Source organism: Podarcis bocagei (genome assembly GCF_964188305.1).
Source record: "Podarcis bocagei genome assembly, chromosome: 15".
NCBI classification, from domain to species: domain Eukaryota; kingdom Metazoa; phylum Chordata; class Lepidosauria; order Squamata; family Lacertidae; genus Podarcis; species Podarcis bocagei.
The window spans coordinates 31319701-31337455 of record NC_138141.1 but is presented as its reverse complement, the minus strand read 5'-3'; the positions used below and the strand labels follow the sequence as shown (position 1 = coordinate 31337455).

Genomic DNA, 17755 nt, shown 5'->3' with positions numbered 1-17755 from the left:
TATATGTTTTATGAAGTAAAGTAGTAAGATGGAGTTGTTCTTGGGACATTTGGGTCCCAAACATTCTGTTCTTAGAAAGAAACCATTGCTGTCATTTGTGGAAGCCCCCCTCAGATATTACTGGACTCCAACTCCCATCAGCTCCAGCAGCCAGTTTGGCCAATGATCAGGAATGATGGCAACTGGAGTCCAGCAACACCTGGAAGGCCATAGATAACCTCTGGTCACATCCGGATCACCCTTCCCTTCCTTTCCCTTTGCTATGAGTTTACCAAGGTGCATGGAACAGAGCCATTTGCCACTGGAAAACCCGACATGTAGTAGAGGTGCACTGTGTAGCCAGAACTTAAAAATCCCAAATGCCTCTGTTTGCAAACAACAATAAGAATATGTTTAATTGCATAGTTATACATCTAGCTACAATACGTGTTAATAAAATAAGCCTAGTTCATAATTTATCGTTCCTCTAGTTCTTTCAGCAGTTCGTCAAAATGGGTGATGTACCACTTGGCTTTCTCCTTGACCTGTTTCCGCACAACATTGCCTCCAAAGCCAATGAAACAGTCCTGGGGAAACATAAAAAAAGAAGAGATGGGCTGGTTATGTCTCCATTTCAGAAAATGCAGAGGACTTTCAGGATTTCTCCTCCATTGGAGAGGTTAGATGGTCATCTGTCATGGATGCTTCAGTTGAGATTCCTGCATTGCAGGGCATTGGAACAGATAACCCTCAGGGTCCCTTCCAACTCTGCTATTCTAGGATTTCTTGTCAAGAATGAAAGTGGATGCGAGATGGAGTGGATAGGCATCCTCCATCCCCTGGCAGTACATGAGATGAAGTCAGACCCTGGGGGAAGCAGAACAGACGCAGGCAGCTGCTTAGGCATCAATGGGTAAGGGCAGATGGGGAGTGTGGGGGAGTGTGGACTAGCCCAACCTTCCCCAACCTGGGGCCCTCCAGAGCTTTTGGACTACAACTCCCATCAGCCCCAGCTGGACTATTCAGAGAGAACCAAATAATCAGCTACTTCATCTTATTAACAACCAAGCAGACTCCCTGCAAATCCTTGCAAAAACCTGGCTGGGTTTGGTAAGTGACCTTTTCCTGGCTCAGCATAATCTGAATCAGAAGCTGCTGCCAACAGTATCACCCTCCTTTTTTTTTTTAATCAATCAATCATGTGATGTGATGAATAGGTTTTTGCTGGAAAACGCCTTTGCAACACAGGGCAACAGCCATGGTCGTGCTCCTTGATGCCAGTTCTTGATGCATTGGCTGCCTGCCTTGACCTATTAATTTGGATCTGATTTGCCTCCCCTGGTAGATTCCAAAACAATCATTAACAGGCAGCTGAAATCATTAACCTGGAGCAAGCGTCTGTCTGGTTCTTATGGAAGACATGCAGACTTTTGTGGGGGGTTTTAACGCTCCTGATTTTTTACCTGCTCTCCCCTTGCTTCTTTTAGGGTTGCCACATCCAGCAACCAGATGCTGGGGGAGTGGAGAGGTGCCCTTTTTCTTTAGGAACATGTGACAGATTGGTTTTGCTTAGGCTTAGGGTCTGACTGGTTGTCGTAGGAGCTCTTATCACAAGGACATCAGAACAGCTCTGTAGCTTAGATCAGACCAAAGGCCCATCCAGTTCAGGATCCTGTTCCCTAGGGCAGGCTGGCTGCAACTGTAGAGTGGGTGCCTTGCAATGTTGCACTATGTGACTCGTCTACGTTGCTTGAAATTTGAATCACAAAGTAGATTGGTTGGGCAGGTGGGGTGGGTGATTCTGCCTCCCAGCAGGGGCTAGGTTGGGTGGCCTTCTTGTGGTTGCAGAAAGGTAACCTTGTGGATCTGCACAAATTCTGGGAATTCTGATGCCAGAAAGAATCAACCATACAGAAGTCAACTCTGAGCTAACTCCTATGAGCCAGTGAGGTCCATTCACTATTGGCTAAGCTGTTGAATTTGGAGTCCTGGCTTCAAATCCATATCCAACAGCATCATTCACAGGGTATCCTTTGAACAAAGGAACATTAGCTGCCTTTTACTGAGTCAGACTACTAGAGAGCAGACTGGTGGCAGCTCTCCAAGGTTTCAGACTGGAGACATTCCTTGGGATTGAACCTGGGAGCACCTTCTGCATGCAAAGCTGGTGCTCGATGACTAAGCTGTGGTCTTTCTTTTGACAGCCTCTCTGTCCCTTTTTCTCTGCTTAACCTACCCCACAGAATAGCTGGGAGAACCCAAGTAAGCAGCCCTGGGCTGAGAGGAGGAAGGGGTAGAAGGCAAATGCCATCACCCCACAGTCACTACTCACTGCAGGTGGGCAGGCTTCCATATCTGTTGCTCCGTCTCCAATCATCACCACCTTCTTAAACTGAAACTGCTCCTTCAGGTAACTAATGACTTGTCCTTTGCCACCCGACTCAGCAGTTGGCTGCGTCTCATCAAAACCGGCGTATTCTCCTAGAGGCACATCAGAGAGAAAGTCAGTCATGGAGAATCACAAGGAAAGTCAATGTTTGAAGGCAAAAAAGGGGGGGCATCCCTGGAGGGAAAGGGTGGAGAACCTGGTGCCCTCCAGATGATGCTGAAATCCGACTCCCAACAGCCATAGCCAACATGGTCAGTGGTCAGGAATGATGGGTGTGGAACATCTGGAGGGCCACAGGTTCCCTTCCCTATTCTGGAAGGACGGAGGGCGACAGTTCAGTGGATCAGAAGGAATTTTTGCAGAGTGAGCCACGGTCCTGGTTAGGAGATGGATTCTATCGCAAAGAAGAATCTTCTCTCTCTCTGCCTATTTGTGTATGCACACAGATCTTCCATCCTGCCACAAGTTAGAGCAACGATGGGGGACATCTGTGGCCCTTCAGATGTTGTTAGGACCCTGAAACCCAGCATGGCCAATGACTAAGGAGGATGGGAATTGTAGTCCAACAACACCAGGAGAGTACTGCATTGACCATCTTCAGTCTAAGGGTTTGTTTTTAGTTTATGTATTTTTATTTATTAGATTTATATACTGCCCTTCATCATAAGATCTCAGGGCAATTCATAGAATTTCCAATATCTGGGAGATGTGCCCTCTGATGTGGAAACCTTCCTTGCTGACACCAGTGTAGGGTATTTTGGCTCTATAGCGCCATAAGGGCAATTTGGGGAACTACTATTTCCACACACCCACCCTTTGGCTCCCACACTCTCAGTCCCATCAAGATTCATGGTAAAGGACATTCCACGTTCAAATAAATCTTCCAGAGTGGACCTTCTACATGCTGTGAAGGAAGGGGCAAAGTCATGTCCAAATAGCCTTATTTGGATCTTGTTGATAGAGGGCTTTCACCAAAGCCAGCAACCTAAAACCCGTTCATATAGTAAGAGATCCACCCATCTTTTTCCTCCAGTGGGCAATCCTGAGGAATTCTGCCAAAGCTTAGCTTCAGACGTGTCCCTTGAGCGACCCTATTTATCCTGGCAACCCTGAAAGTTGAGTTTGGCTGCACAGCTGTGCTATAGTTAGCTGACAAAATATTTCACCTTGAAGAGCTGTTTTATCAAGCTGCACAACCCACTTGGTGGATAAGAGACCCGTCTCTCAATGTGCTGACTCTCTCAGAGCTGCACTCCTTGACCCTCCTCTGTGCCAGTGCATCTGAGAGTTAAAGCTTAACCATGGGAAGGAACAGTTCTTTCCAAAGCAGCTGGGCAAACCGGGGCTTATCAGAAGCAGCAGGTCATTGGTGACGCTTTGCTTCTTTTCAATCTGGGAACCTTTTTTGGGCCAAGAGACGCACAGTCCCTTCCAGGCAATATTCTGGGAACCACAGGTCAGAGGCAAAAAAAGGGCAGGGTAGTGAATTTAAATTTATACAGTACTGTAAACTAGTTTCTATACTCATTCCTGCACCCCTTTCTATCCTCCGTCCAGGCAAGCAGGAAACATTATTTAATCTTATCTTTTTTATAAAAGTATTTATATACTGCCCTCTCACAAAACATCAGGGCACCTGCATCAACATAAAAGCATCAGTTGAATTGCTTTCAGATGTTTTGATGTTGCTGTGCATACGGAGTTCAAGGACACATTCCAGCGAGGTAGAAAACACTTAAGAGCGCAAAGCAGCAAGGGGGAGAGTCCAAGGGCCCGGTAGAGAGCCCTGCACTCAGCCTGCCTGGTAAAGCTTACCATTGAAGTAGAACTTCAACCTGTTGGCAAAGACGTTTGCTGTTGGGATGTTGAGCTGCAAAGCCACGTGTTCCACGATGCTCTGAAACCCCCCGGAGATTAAGAAGACCTGGACACCTCGCTGGTGGAGCCGGTTGACTAGTTCCCTGTGAGGAACAGGAGAGGGTGGCTAAGGTCCATGTGTCAGGGCAGGATTCATTAAGATGCTTCTCTTTTGCTTTCTGCCCTCCCTCCACCCCCTTCACACACAGCTGCAGCACAGTGCAAGAAAGGCTTCCAGGCTCAGTAACAGGCTTCAAATAAAGGAATGGCCCAGGAAAGTAAGTGGCCATGGACTTCCTCACAGGTCTTCCTCTATGCTGAGCCATTTTAGAAAGGATGTTGGTGAGTGAAGAAGAGTCTTGCTTGCATGCAGGGAGCTGAATGACACCCCCCCCCCTCATTTTGTTCCTTCCAATTCTACATTGTCAGGCTTTTCTCTGGGACCCATAAGGACTGGGGTGCAATTGACTGGGGAGCATCTGCTGCTAAAAGGTAACTGGAGCAAACAAAGGGGGCATTAGATGCCAGGAGAATGGATCCACACGCTCTCCCTTTTGTTAGTTTTCACAATTGCTTTTTGCAGAGGGATCTCACCACAAGGTGAGGAATCCCTGATGCAGTTCAGTGGCTCCTTTCTCTCACAAGCGTGTCCCAAACAGTGTTGGGAAAGGGAAAGACAGATACAGGTTTCCCCCACTGAAAAGGACGCCTTCCAGCCTCTTTCTGCCTGGTTAAGAAGGTGGAATTCGTAATTGTACAGTAGGTCTTTGATCCTCCCTACCCGCTTCAAATGTCGCTACAGCCAATTCTTCAGGAATCATAACCCATGAGGAGGAGATAATGTGGAAGACATCTCCATGGATGGACATGGAGTCCAACTGTTCAGAATGCCTCTTACCTTATTCCCGGTGTTAACTGGGGTGGATGCTCCGATATCAATTTCTGCACTTGTTCATAGGAGGGGCGGATGAGGCCTAGCCGGGCAGTCAAAGCAGCCTTGAACGTTACAGTGCCACCCATCGCTCTTCGAGTCCTAAATTGAGATTCAGAGAAATCAGAGAAATACAGACCAGGCTTTTTAAGGGCAAAAATAAAGCCATCCAGCTGTGTGTGTGTTTGCTTTACATACACAAGCAGTTATGCTACGTCAAGGTAAAATGAAGTCTGCTTCAGTTCCTCATTTAAGAGGATGGCCGCTGGATCAGATCAAGGGCTGTCCACCTTCGTGGGCATAGCCAGTATTTTTTTTTTGGGGGGGGGGGCGCAGAACCTCAGTTAGCTATGTATTTTTATGTATTGGGGGGGGGTAGCTGCTCCTCCCTGCCCCCTTTAAAAAAATCCATCTGTGTTTACTGCAGTCTCAGTCATGATCCTCTGCTGCTATTTACATGTTTAAAACTACACATGTAGCCCATTAATGGCACGGTCATTTTGACCGTTAGATGGCCTTAAAAGAGGATTAAATTGATAGAGGAAGAGGGAGCCACAGCATCAATCTGTGGCTATAATGCCCAAATCAGCCATAAACACTTCAGATGATTTGGATGGCAACTCCTATCAGTCCCAGATGGATAAATCAAGGTGGGTTCCTAGGGGCTGCTGTGCGGGGTGAAGATTTAGCCAGCTGGATCCCAAGTGAATCAGGAAATGCTGCATTCCATTCTGCCTGATGAGTTCTGTGAAACTCTAAAAGGTGGCTTATCCCACACCAGATGTGGAAGCACATGATCTAGTTGTGTTTCCTATGGTTTGGGGTCACCATACAGAATGGCCCCACTAAGCCTGCCATCCCAAACCTTTATGCCATCCTGATGTTTTGGACGACACCTCCTGTTAGCTGGGACTGATGGGAAGTGTAGCCCAAAACATCTGGAGGGCTGAGCTAAACCAACCTCAGGCCTGCCAGAAGTTTCAGACTGAGCCACAAGCAGACAAGTTTTTCAGGTTGGAGAGAAGATTGCTGATTGGTTGGGAAAGAAGGATGGTTGCCTGCTAGTTCAGTATGCCAGGGAAAGGAAGTTGGTAAGTGCTCTCTGCTCACATAACCTTGTGGCAAAGCTAAGGAGGTATGGGCTTGGTCCAGAATGTGGATGGGAGACCACTGTAGAGCCCCACAGCACACAGAAGTCAGAGTCTAAGTGCGAAAAAGGGAAAAGTTTTTAAAGCAACTTCATTACACGTTACACAAACATGCAAGGATTGGCTGTTTTCTCTGCCTAATGCATGGTAACAAGGTTTGCCAGTAGTGGCCCATGCCCAGCCTCAGAGCTTGCCCTCCCTACCCCTGCAAGAGGCTCCTGTCCTGAAAGGATGCCGTAGAGGCCAGGCCCAGAGGTGTCTCTGAGCCACTTCTCAGCAGCATCCCCCAAATGTTCATTCTTGCATTTAGGTCCCCCACCCCAAAGACTAGCCTTTACAAATTCTCACTAGCCTGCTTACAAAAAAGGCTTCCCCAACAGCCAGCTGGTATCAGGTATGGCAGGATCCGGGTCGGGGATGGAGCTCAATGCCTTTGCCCCTTGGGAAGGGAGGGGACAGATCTCTGCAGAAGCAAATGAGAGACAGCCTTACGTACATTTCGGCCACTGCGTCTCCAACGCCGCAGAATTTCGCCAGCTCGTCGATGCCTTCCTCTTTGATGACCGTGCTGTCCACATCAAAGCAGACGGCATCAGCGTTTTGGAAGACTTCCTTCAGCTCCATAAGAGAGGACATCCTTTTGACGGGCTTCCTGTTGTGGGAGAGGAAGATGAGGTCGTTCTGGATATCGGCACACTGAACCCTGTGTTGAGCCATCTTGGAAGAGGGTCCTGTGGGGCTGGTAGCTTGGTGTAGAGAGGGAGAAGCGAGCCCTGTGACTCCTTTTTGAGAGGGAGTGGGTGGCAGTAGAGGGGGGCGGAAGTGGCTGCTGATTTGCTGGCCATGGGGGCAGTGCAGGAGTGGGCAATCAGTCAAGGTTGGCTCCCTGGCTGAGTTAACCCTTCTGGGAGCTGCTGCCTTCACTGACGTAAAGAGTCAAATAAGAGATTTTGGCATTTAGTGAACCTCTTGGAAGAGAATGCTATTCCCTCCAGTGCTGGCTGCCTCCTCTCCTGTCTTCACTGCCATCCAACCCCCCTGCAATCACACTGCAAATGCTTTCATCAAATAATCACAACAGTGTAAAGTACAATAATAAAAACAGCTTAAAAATAAATTACAGTCACAAATAGAGTGGATCTTAAATTTATATCAGTTGTCTAAGGACAGGGTGAAGAGGTGCGTCTTCAGCATAGGATGAAAGCTTTATAGTGAAGGTGCCAGACACACCTTGGTGCCACAAAGGATGCCCAAAGAAAGCACATTTTTGCAGAACAATTCCCCTTATAAAATACTGTAAAAATATTGTTTCCACTAATATATGCACTTATATGTATACTTCAGTACATGTATTTTTGTACACATTACTTGACTGGAAAACTGCATTGCAATATTTCGGAAAGTGTGAATTGAAAAGCATGGTTGTGCATCGGTTCACATTTTGTTTCAGAAAGTGCAAATTAGGTATGTTCACTTTTAAATGTGTACTAAGTCAGGTATCTCCCCCTTCTATATAAACACCCCAGGGATCAAGGCGGGACAGCCCTCCACACTAAGTCCCCCAAGGGATGGCATTTGCCTGGGGAATATTCTTAAGAGTGTTGTTGTTGTTGTTTAGTCGTTTAGTCATGTCCAACTCTTCGTGACCCCATGGACTAGAGCACGCCAGGCACTCCTGTCTTCCACTGCCTCCCGCAGTTTGGTCAAACTCATGCTGGTAGCTTCGAGAACACTGTCCAAACATCTCGTCCTCTGTCGTCCCCTTCTCCTTGTGCCCTCAATCTTTCCCAACATCAGGGTCTTTTCCAGGGAGTCTTCTCTTCTCATGAGGTGGCCAAAGTATTGGAGTGGGGGTAGCCAATATGATTCCCTCCAAATATTGTTGGACTTCATTTCCCAATGGTCAGGGGTGATGTCAGTTGTAGCCCAACAACTTATGGAGGGCCCCATACCAACTACCCATGTATCTAGAGCAGCCTTTCTCAAACTGGGGTCCCCAGATATTGTTGGACTACAACTCCCTGACCCTGATCCTTGTAGCTAGGGATGGAGTTGTAGTCCAACAATATCTGGGGCCCTAAGCCTGAGAAAGGCTGACTTAGAGGCTTCCAATTTCCTTGTATTGCCCCCTGATGATACCCTGATACAACGGTTACCACTACAACTGACTAGGAACTGGCTGTCGCATCACTTTTATTGCCATAGATAAGTCCAAAGAATATTTTGAAGCATCATTTGGTCTTGAGAATTCTATACAGGGGCAAGCAACATGGTGGTTGTTGGACCACAACTCCCATCAGCCCCAGCAGACAACACAGCTGACGGACAGGGGTGATGATGGGAGTTGTGATTCTGAAGCATCTGGAGGGCACTACTCTGCCCTCCAGATGTACACTGCAGTTCTCAGGGTTTCCTGGGTAGGGTGCAGCTATGAACGAAGGAGGTTTACATTTGTTGTGGTGCGGATACAGACAGACTCTGAAACAGTCTTGCTGTCCTGGTAGGCCTCATAGCCTGCTTTGCAGCCTTGACTTGCCTGTTGGTTCTGAGCCAGGCAGAGCTGCAGTGGGGTGGGAGGAGGGAGCTTTGACTCTGGGGCAGGGCTGGGACACCTTGCGCAGTGACGCATCATTGCACAATAGAGTCAGCAAGGCACGTGTTGACATCTTTGGAACAGGCCCAGCTACCTGAGGTTTTTTCCAGGCCCTAGGGAAGGCTGAACATCCAACCAGAACCCAGAGCTCTGTGCTGGGCTGCCAGTTTTGAAAGAGCGACCCTGGAGGGCAGTGCCAAGGCATCTGCGTCATAATGTCCTCAAATCATGATGTAACGCCCACCGTCCAAGGCTGGGTTGCAACAGGACCATATGATGCAAGGCAAGGATGAGGTTGCCAGAAAGTGACGTTGGCGCCAGACATACTGCAAGAGGATCTTCTTCAACAAGCCATTCCTTCTTGCAAAAGTTGAGAAGGTTATGGAGACTTAACAGGTCCTGCTGCTCAGTCAGAACCATGAGTCTGGATTTTTCATTTTTCCAAACATGGACATTGAGGGTTAACATCAACCTGGTGTCCTCTAGATACTGTTAGACTACAACTCCCATCAGCCCTAGCTGGTGCATACAAAACACTTTTGAGATTTCCAAATGGTCCTTTCCCTAAACTTCCTTCACAGCAACTGCACTGTCAACACCCTTCTGCTCAGATCTTTCCCTTGAGAACTCTGGATGTGTAGGAGTATTCTGTGGCATCAAAAGCAACTCAGCTAGCAGTATATGGAAAAAGTAGGAGCTTGCAGGCAATAGCAAGAGCCAACGCAACCCACTGAACCATATGCTGCTCCTACAGCCATGTCCAATGGCCAGCCAGGACCTTGATAATCCCCTCCCGATTTTTGCTGGCTGCCTGGGATTACGATAAGAGGGAAACTGCCAACCGCTTCAATGGCCATGATCCATGGATTGCAGGTTGCATTTAGTTTGGTGTCTCCCTGAGTTGGGCAGGATCAGGATTTCATGGGGCACACAGAGATGTTACAAACAGTCACAGGCTGTGATTTGTAGAAATAAGAAGCATTATTATTAACACAGTAATAAAAAGATGTGGTTTGGGGTCAGTGTTTTGCTTCACTATTATTATTTATGCCTTCATAGAAATGACCTTAGGACAGACTTCACAAACCTGTCCCCCCCCTTTCCTGGTGTTTTGGACTGCAACTCCCATCAGTCTCGCTGGCATTCAGAGGCATACAGCAGAGGTAAGACATAGCCATTGTGGCTAGTAGCCATTGCTAGCCTTATCCTCCTCTGTTTTGGAGCTCGTCCACACCTGCTCGTCTCACCACTTCTCCCCCAGGAAAACCTGATCCTTACCACTGAATCGGAACAAACATCAGTCAGGTTCTCTGCGGATTGACGTTTGTTCTGATCCAGCAGTAAAGAGTGGGTTTTCCTGGGGCAAGCAGTGGGGCAAACAGAAAACCTCGTAGACCCTTGCTTTCCAGGCATGGAACAAGCAGAAGTGTGGACAAACCCTTTGTCTAACCTTCTTTTAAATCCATTCAAGCTAGTGGGCGTCACCACCTCTTGCTATGTGGTTTCACTATATTTTCTTTATTTTTGTTTATTTCTGTACATTTATATCCCACTTTTCTTCTGTCATAAAACCCAAGGTGGTCAACATGTGGTTCCTAAGCCGTCTCCCACAAAGACATTGGCCAGACCCAAACCTACATAAGGTGATGGTCCCATTCCTGGTCTGCTAGGGGTGTGGATGAAAGAAGAAAACAGAATGGGGGAAGTGAGAATGAATTGGATTGCTTTGTTTGTTTGATTGTTCTGGCATAGGGTGTTTGGGAAGGGTGAGCTCAGCATCCTGTTTCCACAAGGACCAGCCAGATTCCTCAAAGGAAGCCCACAAGTAGGACATGAACACAATAATTTTAATAAATAAACTACTTTGGGACCAGATCTTGGGTAAAAAGCAACAACAACAATAGCTTCTGAAGTGAACCAGTAATTACAGCACACTTCAATTTATGATTTGCATTTGACAGATTGCATGAGAAGTGTTCATTTCCCCCTTTTCTATCTTCAGAAAACAAGTCATACCATGCTAGTCATAAAATCTGATTCCAGCCAGGCTGCAAGCTTTCTGTGTGGCATTTGGTATCTGCCCTTGGAAGAAACCCAGCTTCCTGAGAACTTTAGATTTAAAAAGAAAACCTTCAAGTTTCTAGGCCTGGTGGAGGCATAAAATAGCCTGTATGCAAGTAGGTCCTGGAAAGCTCGGAATTAGCAGGATCTGGGAGAGGCTTCCTGTAATCAGGGTGATTCCGTGGTCTACTTATGAATCGCAGTTTGCTGGGTGTCCATATCTCCCCTGCCCCACACTTTCTATGCCCTCACTGAACTGCTGACCAGTCTGGGGCATTGTCCTTAGTGCTGAAAGGCTGAGAAGGGCAAACAGTTCAGTGAGAAGAGAGCATACACAAACAGATGTTGCAATCCTACACCAAGTTACATCATATGCTTCCCGCTGGAACAAGAGGGCCCTTCTGTGTGCATACATAACTGAGTACAGGATTGCAGCCTTGGGAAATGGGAGGGCTCTTACATAATTTATTCTTCCAGAAGAATAGTCTTCCTTTTAAAAAGCCTCCCCTCCACATTAGCTTGTGTTTTCTCTCTGGCACGGATGACCTCACTCAGATCGGCTTTTAATGCACTCACCCTTGTGGGTAAAAGACCTGAACTGCTTTCTTCACTCAGTGTGCAATTAACTAAGTAGCTTAAGGTTGTGGTCCTAACCTTACTTACCTGTTGGGAGTAAGCCCCACAGGATTCGTTGGGACTTACTTCTGAGTAGGATGGTTAGGAATGCAGTGTGTAGCTTTTAAAAATGATAGGGAAAAATCAATGGAAAATAAAAGATAACAGAACTTTTAGTGACAATAGCTTAATGTAGTATTTGCCAACTTGGTGGCATCCAGCTGTTTTGGACTACATTTCCATCAACCCCAGCCAGAATGCTGGCTGGGGCTGATGGGAGTTGTAGTTCAAAACAGCTGGATGCCACCAAGTTGGCAAAAGTTGACTCAGAGAACCTCCATGGTCAGAGAGTGCATACCTCTGACAGCCAAATCACTGGAATCACCATCGCTTCTTGAGGGCTTCCTGGAAAGATTGTCTGGCTAGACACTATTTGACTAGATGGGACTTTTTGTCTGATCCAGCTGTTCTTTAGTATTAAGAAGCAGGATCTACCTGCTATCCTCAGACAATTTATATGGAAGTTGAAATTTCTGTTTGTTTCTAACCAGTACTGTTGATAGTTTGAATTTAGCTTCTCTCTGACCCATCCTTCCTCAGAGGGAAAGCAGAACCTCAGAGCGAGGCATCCTGAACATCCTGCATGCATCAGGACAGATGCTGATGCTTTGCCTGTTCAGGATTGCATCATTCATTCATCCCTTCATCACAGAGAGGCCCTGCACTTTTTTTATTCCTGCAAAAAAATTAGCCACCAGCAGAGGGGTCCAGAAGGCGAGTCCCTGTGCCAACTGTCAGATCAAAGGAGCAAACTCGGAACCACAAAGTTGGAGGAAGCAAAACAGAAAGAAAATCTGGGAAAGGGGAAAAAAAAGAAACCACCACCCTCACCCCCAAATTCAAACAGCCGGCAACTTACAGGACTGTGGAGCCTGCTGCAATTTTAGATGTCAATACCGGGCACCTCCTGGCTGTGCAGGCGAGAGAAGGCTCAGTGAAGCCCTTCAGTCACATCGATGCAAATGCACCCAGCAATCTGGAAGCCGGCCACATTTTCTAAACCAGCTTTTGCTGAGTAAGCGACAATCCTCCTCTGTTTTTCCTTTCCCCCTTTTTAATCGCTGCACACATGAAAGCAAAGGGCTCTGCTGTTTACAGAGCGAGGCTTAGGAAAGAGAGGTGTAATTTTGCACTTTGGGAGGGAGGAGCCCCTCCAACCCAGCCCTGGAAGCTTCCTGATTGGCTCAGGAGGAGCCGGCAGAGTGAGAAAGGCGAGGAGGTGGAGATTAGAAATAATAGGCTCCAGATCTCTTCTTGGAATAAGTCACCTTGAACTTGCAAAGTCTGCAAGAGAGATTGTCAGGTGATATCCATATGAAATGGACAGAGCTAAGCTCAGTCATAGCCATTCGTTTCAATGGGTCTACTCTGAGTAGGGTGAATATTGGATACATTCCAATCCATCAGACTTAAGGCCTTTGCAGATGACACAGGATGGAATATCACAAATAGGAGAGCTGCGGGGGAAGGCTGATGGGCCGAAAAGGCAACTGGCTGCAGAGTTCAAGAGTGGTTATGCTGAGCCCTGCAAGACTCAAAAAAATAAATATGTGGTCATATTTATTTATCTAACAAGTTTTCTATACTAATCAACAATGCCATTGAAACAGTTTACAGAAACCATTCGTCAAGCATACAAAACAAGCTGATATTGAAGTGATATTAAAAAAATACAAATAAAGCCAGCAACTTTTAAACCAACAAACATACATACATACTTAGATGGGCTTGCCTAAATTTTTTTCCAGCAGGTACTGAAAACAATAGGCTCCCGCCTGATGTCAATAGACAGGGAGTTTGAAGTGCTACCACATTGCAGGACTGATTCTTTGCAAGTGCGGAATGAATATGATATGGCCCTTGTCAAAGTGCCTGTTCCATAGAGGCAGGAGAGTGGGCACATACATGTGGGGTGAGGTGATCCTTCAAGTGAAGGACTCAGGGATGTTTTATCTGAGGAGACTAGAAGGTCTAAAGCAGAGCTTTCCAAACTTCTCACATTGGTGACACATCATTTCGTGACACTGTAATTCAGTTTTACTAGCAAACCAGAGGTTAAACTAACCCCTTTCCAGCCCCTACTCACCGCAGCCGGCACACTAATGTGTTGCGTGACACATAGTTTAGGAAGCTCTGGTCTAAAGTAGCAGCAAAGTTAGCTTATCAGCAGCTGGGGAATCTGCACCTCCACTTGGAAGTTTCCAAACTTTCTTTCTAACTCCAGTGAACTGAGATGCAGGAGCGCAGATGCACTGGAGAAAATCCTGGGATGTGCTCTGTGCAACACATTCACATTAACTGACCAAGTGTCTTGGGCTACCCACAAACACCCTCGACCCCCTCCCTTGCAACTCAGGACCAAGGAAGGAAAGCTTATCTGCTCCTACTTTTTTCTTTTCTTTTCTCTTCCTACAGACGAATCCCCAAAAAGCTTCCAAGGTGCTCAGAACACAACCTCAAAACTTCTTGAAATTTAATTTCAGTTCGAGGCAGTGACCTCTTAGATTGTATTTCAAGGGGCTTTTAATTCAGCTCCCTGTTTTGAGGTAGGATATCAGCATAGCACATTCACCATCAACTTGCTTCTTTCAGACTAAACAGCACTGCAAGAAAGGTTCACAAAAGCCAGAATTCCCATAAAGGCCACCCAGGCACTCTGGAAGCAGATGGCATCACCAAGAAGGCACCAAGGTAATGGCCACCCCATGTACTGGGTCCCAGCATTGGGTATCCAGAGGTATACTGCCTGTTTGGACATCGAAGCTCAATTCCTGTTATCAGGGCTAATAAACAGGAATTATAGGGGCAGGAATTTATCTAATTTTTTTTCCATGATCAAAGTTTTTTTTCCTCTACAGGACAAAGTTCCTGTGGGACAATTAGCTCTATGTGACTCCTTCAAGCCAGCAAATCTACATTCCTTCCATTAAAAAAAAATGAAAGAGGATCCAGGTATACTGGCCAATCTGAGGAGAAAATCCACCAGTCATTGGATGGATTATGAATTATCATTGCAGTCCATTCTTCAAGACATGTATCAAAGCAGTGGTTCTCAAAATTTTTGATCCCATAAACTCATTCCCAGTGCCTCCTCCCCTATAAAAGGCATTATTATTATTATTGTGAAACGTCCTCCCATCAGATTTCAAGGAAATAAGCAACTATCCTACTTTTAAAAGACATCTGAAGGCAGCCCTGTTTAGGGAAGTTTTTAATGTTTAATGCTGTATTGTGTTTTTAATATTCAATCGGGAGCCGCCCAGAGTGGCTGGGGAAACCCAGCCAGATGGGTGGGGTATAAATAAATTGTTGTTGTTGTTGTTATTATTATTATTATTATTATTATTATTATTATTATTATTATTATTATTATTCAGAATAGTGGTTTACATGACCCACTAAGGAAAATAATAACACAGTAAAATGCAAAACTGTAACAATTAATTGCACATTTATTCAAAATCCAATTACACCTACAGCATTTAGTTTAATTAACTCAACAAAACTGATAAACTGGATCCTGTGATGCCAGCTTTTTAAAGTCTGATAGTCATTTATGCCCCCAGCGCCACCCTGCAGCCCCCTTGCCTCTTAGTGCCCCCCAAGTGATCTCAACACTCCCCAGAGGGGCAGTACCACCCCCTTTGGGAACCACTGTATCAGAGCAAAACTCACATCAATCAGATGTAGGACATGATCCCTCGCATGGTTAATGGAATTCTAAATGTTGTTGATTTCACCATGATAGAGTTAAACATACCCCACTGAAATCAACAGAATGGAAATTTAGCTGTATTGCACTTTAATAATGCCATGGCAATGGACCTCTTGTTGTCACTGTCACTCTTAAAGGGCCCACTTTTGCGTGTGAAAGCAACAAAGAGCCTTGTAGCACCTTAAAGACTAACCAATTTATTACAGTATGAAGCTTTTGTGGACTCACACCCATTTCACCATATGCGGGAAGCAAAATCTTAGTTGGCAGGTATATAATGGAGAAAATCTTAAGTTGGGAGTTGAAATGAGATGCAAAGATTGCTGTCAGTGATAATTAGAGTTTAAATGTGTGTTAAACCGGCACAACTATTACAGTTAAGATTGCAGATAACTTTCTCAGCATTGCTAAGATGACTGTATGATAAATATGGGTGTGAGGATTTTTGGGCTCTTCAGATGTTGCTGAGCTCCAACTCCCATCATCCTTGGCCAATGGCCATGCTTGGTGGGGCTGATGGGAGCTGTAGTTCAGTGACCACTGGAGGGCCAAGGTCTCCCCCCCCCCCCCCCCGTGCAGTGGTGCAGGGTGCAGGGAACAGGGAGTGAGCATGTCTTTACAAGTTTGGGGGGGGCAGGGAAACTTGTTGGGACATCTTTGTTACTTCTTTCCGGTTTGGAACTTCTCATCCTGTTCCTGGATCATGACTCCTGAGCACTGTGTCTGCTGCTGAGTCTGTACTGATAATTGCCTTAATAAAGATCTCTGTCGTAAATAAGACAGAGATCGTTATTAAGGCAATAATCAGTTCAGTACTTGTAAGTAAGAGTTCCCCGTTTGTAAGTTTTAGGTGGCCATTGGCTCTGCTGAGAAGCCAACTCCATCAGGCTTCACCTTCTCTTAGCTGTTGCCTGGCTGCAGCAGCGGCAGAGGAGGAAAACAGGCCTGCTCCATCAGTTCTGCTAAAAGACCAGCTCCATTGGACCTTCACTCCATCAACTGTCCCCCAGAAGCAGCCACTTCAACAGGTCACAGCAGAGGGAGCACAAAGAAGCAAGGCCTCTCCATTAGCATTGGGCTCCTTGAATTATTTCCATTCCAGCAGCTGCTCCTTATGAGAAGTTTATAACTAAGAGCTAGTGTCTGAGGTTGCTTTCTCCCCTTTCTGCCTTCCAATTGCTTTTCCTTTCGCGTTGTGTCTTTTAGACTGCAATATAACTGATCTACATAAGTAGCTCTTGGAACCTAAGAGCACTCTGCACATGTATGAAAAGCTCTTTTATTGCTTGCTAAGTCTTCCAGAGCTTAGGTTTGGCCCTGAAACTGATTCCAGAGTTCAGCTTTGTTTTGGACTTCGGACAAAACTAGATGTAATGTAGGAATTCTGTGATTGGATCTCCCAATCCCCCCGTACCACTCTTTTATTAATGATTAAAAGCATCCATAAGAGAGGAAGAATTTTAATTAGTACTGCAGTTCCAACTCATTTTTCAACTCATTTCCCTACACCGTATCCCAAACAAATATCAATTGTTCTCTGCCCCCCAAAAGCTGTTATTAGCCAGAGAAGGAGAGAAAGGTAGAAAACTGAGTTTTTGAATCAAATGCTTGTACAAGAAGAGCCCTGATTCTTGATCAGACCAAAGGTCAATCTAATCCAGCATCCTGTTCCTACACTGGCCCAGCAGATAATTTATATAGACAGGATTTACCGTATATACCACTTAATCATCAAAATCTCTAAGCAGTTTACATAAAAATGCCTCTCAGAAGTCCGCAAGCAGAACCAGAGTGCAACAGCACACTCGTGTTCCTCAGCAAGCAATATTCAGAGGCATACTATCTCCAGAATGTGGCTAGTAGCCAATTATAGCCACTGTAAATCATAATGCCCTGTGGCATGTCCTTCGGCTGCCCAGATAAATTTGTGAACATCCTCCACGATATTATGACAGCAACCATCACAGATAACAATGGCTCTCAAAGTGAACCATTCACAGCGGGATGAGGTGTTAAACAGGGATGTGTTATCGTCCCAACTCTATTTATTATTTTCATTGCTATGATCCTACACATTGTCAAAGGGAAACTCCCCACCGGGCTAGATATCATATATCAAACAGGTGGAAAGCTCTTTAACTTAGTAGGCTGAAAGCAAAGAGTAAGGTTACCATAACTTCCGTCATAGAGCTTCAATATGCTGATGAGAACGTAGTGTGTGCACACTCAGAGGATGACCTCCAAACCATCCTAAATATCTTTGCAGAAGCTTACAAAAAGCTTGGCCTATCACTCAACATCCAAAAGACCACAGTGCTGCACTGACAAGCACAAAACAACCCCTCTGCAGCGCCACAAATCAAACTTAACGGTATAACCTTGGAAAATGTCAATCACTTTTCCTACC

At 45.9% G+C, this 17755-nt stretch overlaps 1 protein-coding gene and 1 long non-coding RNA gene across 2 annotated transcripts; one reads left to right on the top strand and one right to left on the bottom strand.

Annotated features, from left to right (window-relative positions):
* Nucleotides 1-368: 368 nt before the first annotated feature.
* On the bottom strand, nt 369-7067 carry PSPH (phosphoserine phosphatase). The gene is made up of 5 exons (XM_081172255.1): nt 6801-7067; nt 5124-5258; nt 4184-4329; nt 2312-2460; nt 369-566 (listed from the first exon to the last, which is right to left on the bottom strand). Exons 1-5 carry the CDS (start codon nt 7019-7021, stop codon nt 456-458), a joined length of 762 nt encoding a protein of 253 aa, XP_081028381.1. The 5' UTR covers nt 7022-7067; the 3' UTR covers nt 369-455.
* A 2383-nt stretch (nt 7068-9450) lies between these two features.
* LOC308574916 lies at nt 9451-14923 on the top strand. The gene is made up of 3 exons (XR_014002627.1): nt 9451-11542; nt 14226-14324; nt 14492-14923. It is a non-coding gene; the product is annotated as an uncharacterized lncRNA (long non-coding RNA).
* Nucleotides 14924-17755: the final 2832 nt, after the last annotated feature.

Bases quoted from the DNA above. Each gene is read 5' to 3' on its own strand.
- PSPH (XM_081172255.1), bottom strand. From the start codon at position 7,021: ATGGCTCAACACAGGGTTCAGTGTGCCGATATCCAGAACGACCTCATC. The intron at 4,330-5,123 runs GTAAGAGGCATT...TGTTCCTCACAG, and splicing joins CAGTTAACACCGGGAATAAG to GGAACTAGTCAACCGGCTCC. The intron at 2,461-4,183 runs GTAAGCTTTACC...ATGTGCCTCTAG, and splicing joins GTTGAAGTTCTACTTCAATG to GAGAATACGCCGGTTTTGAT.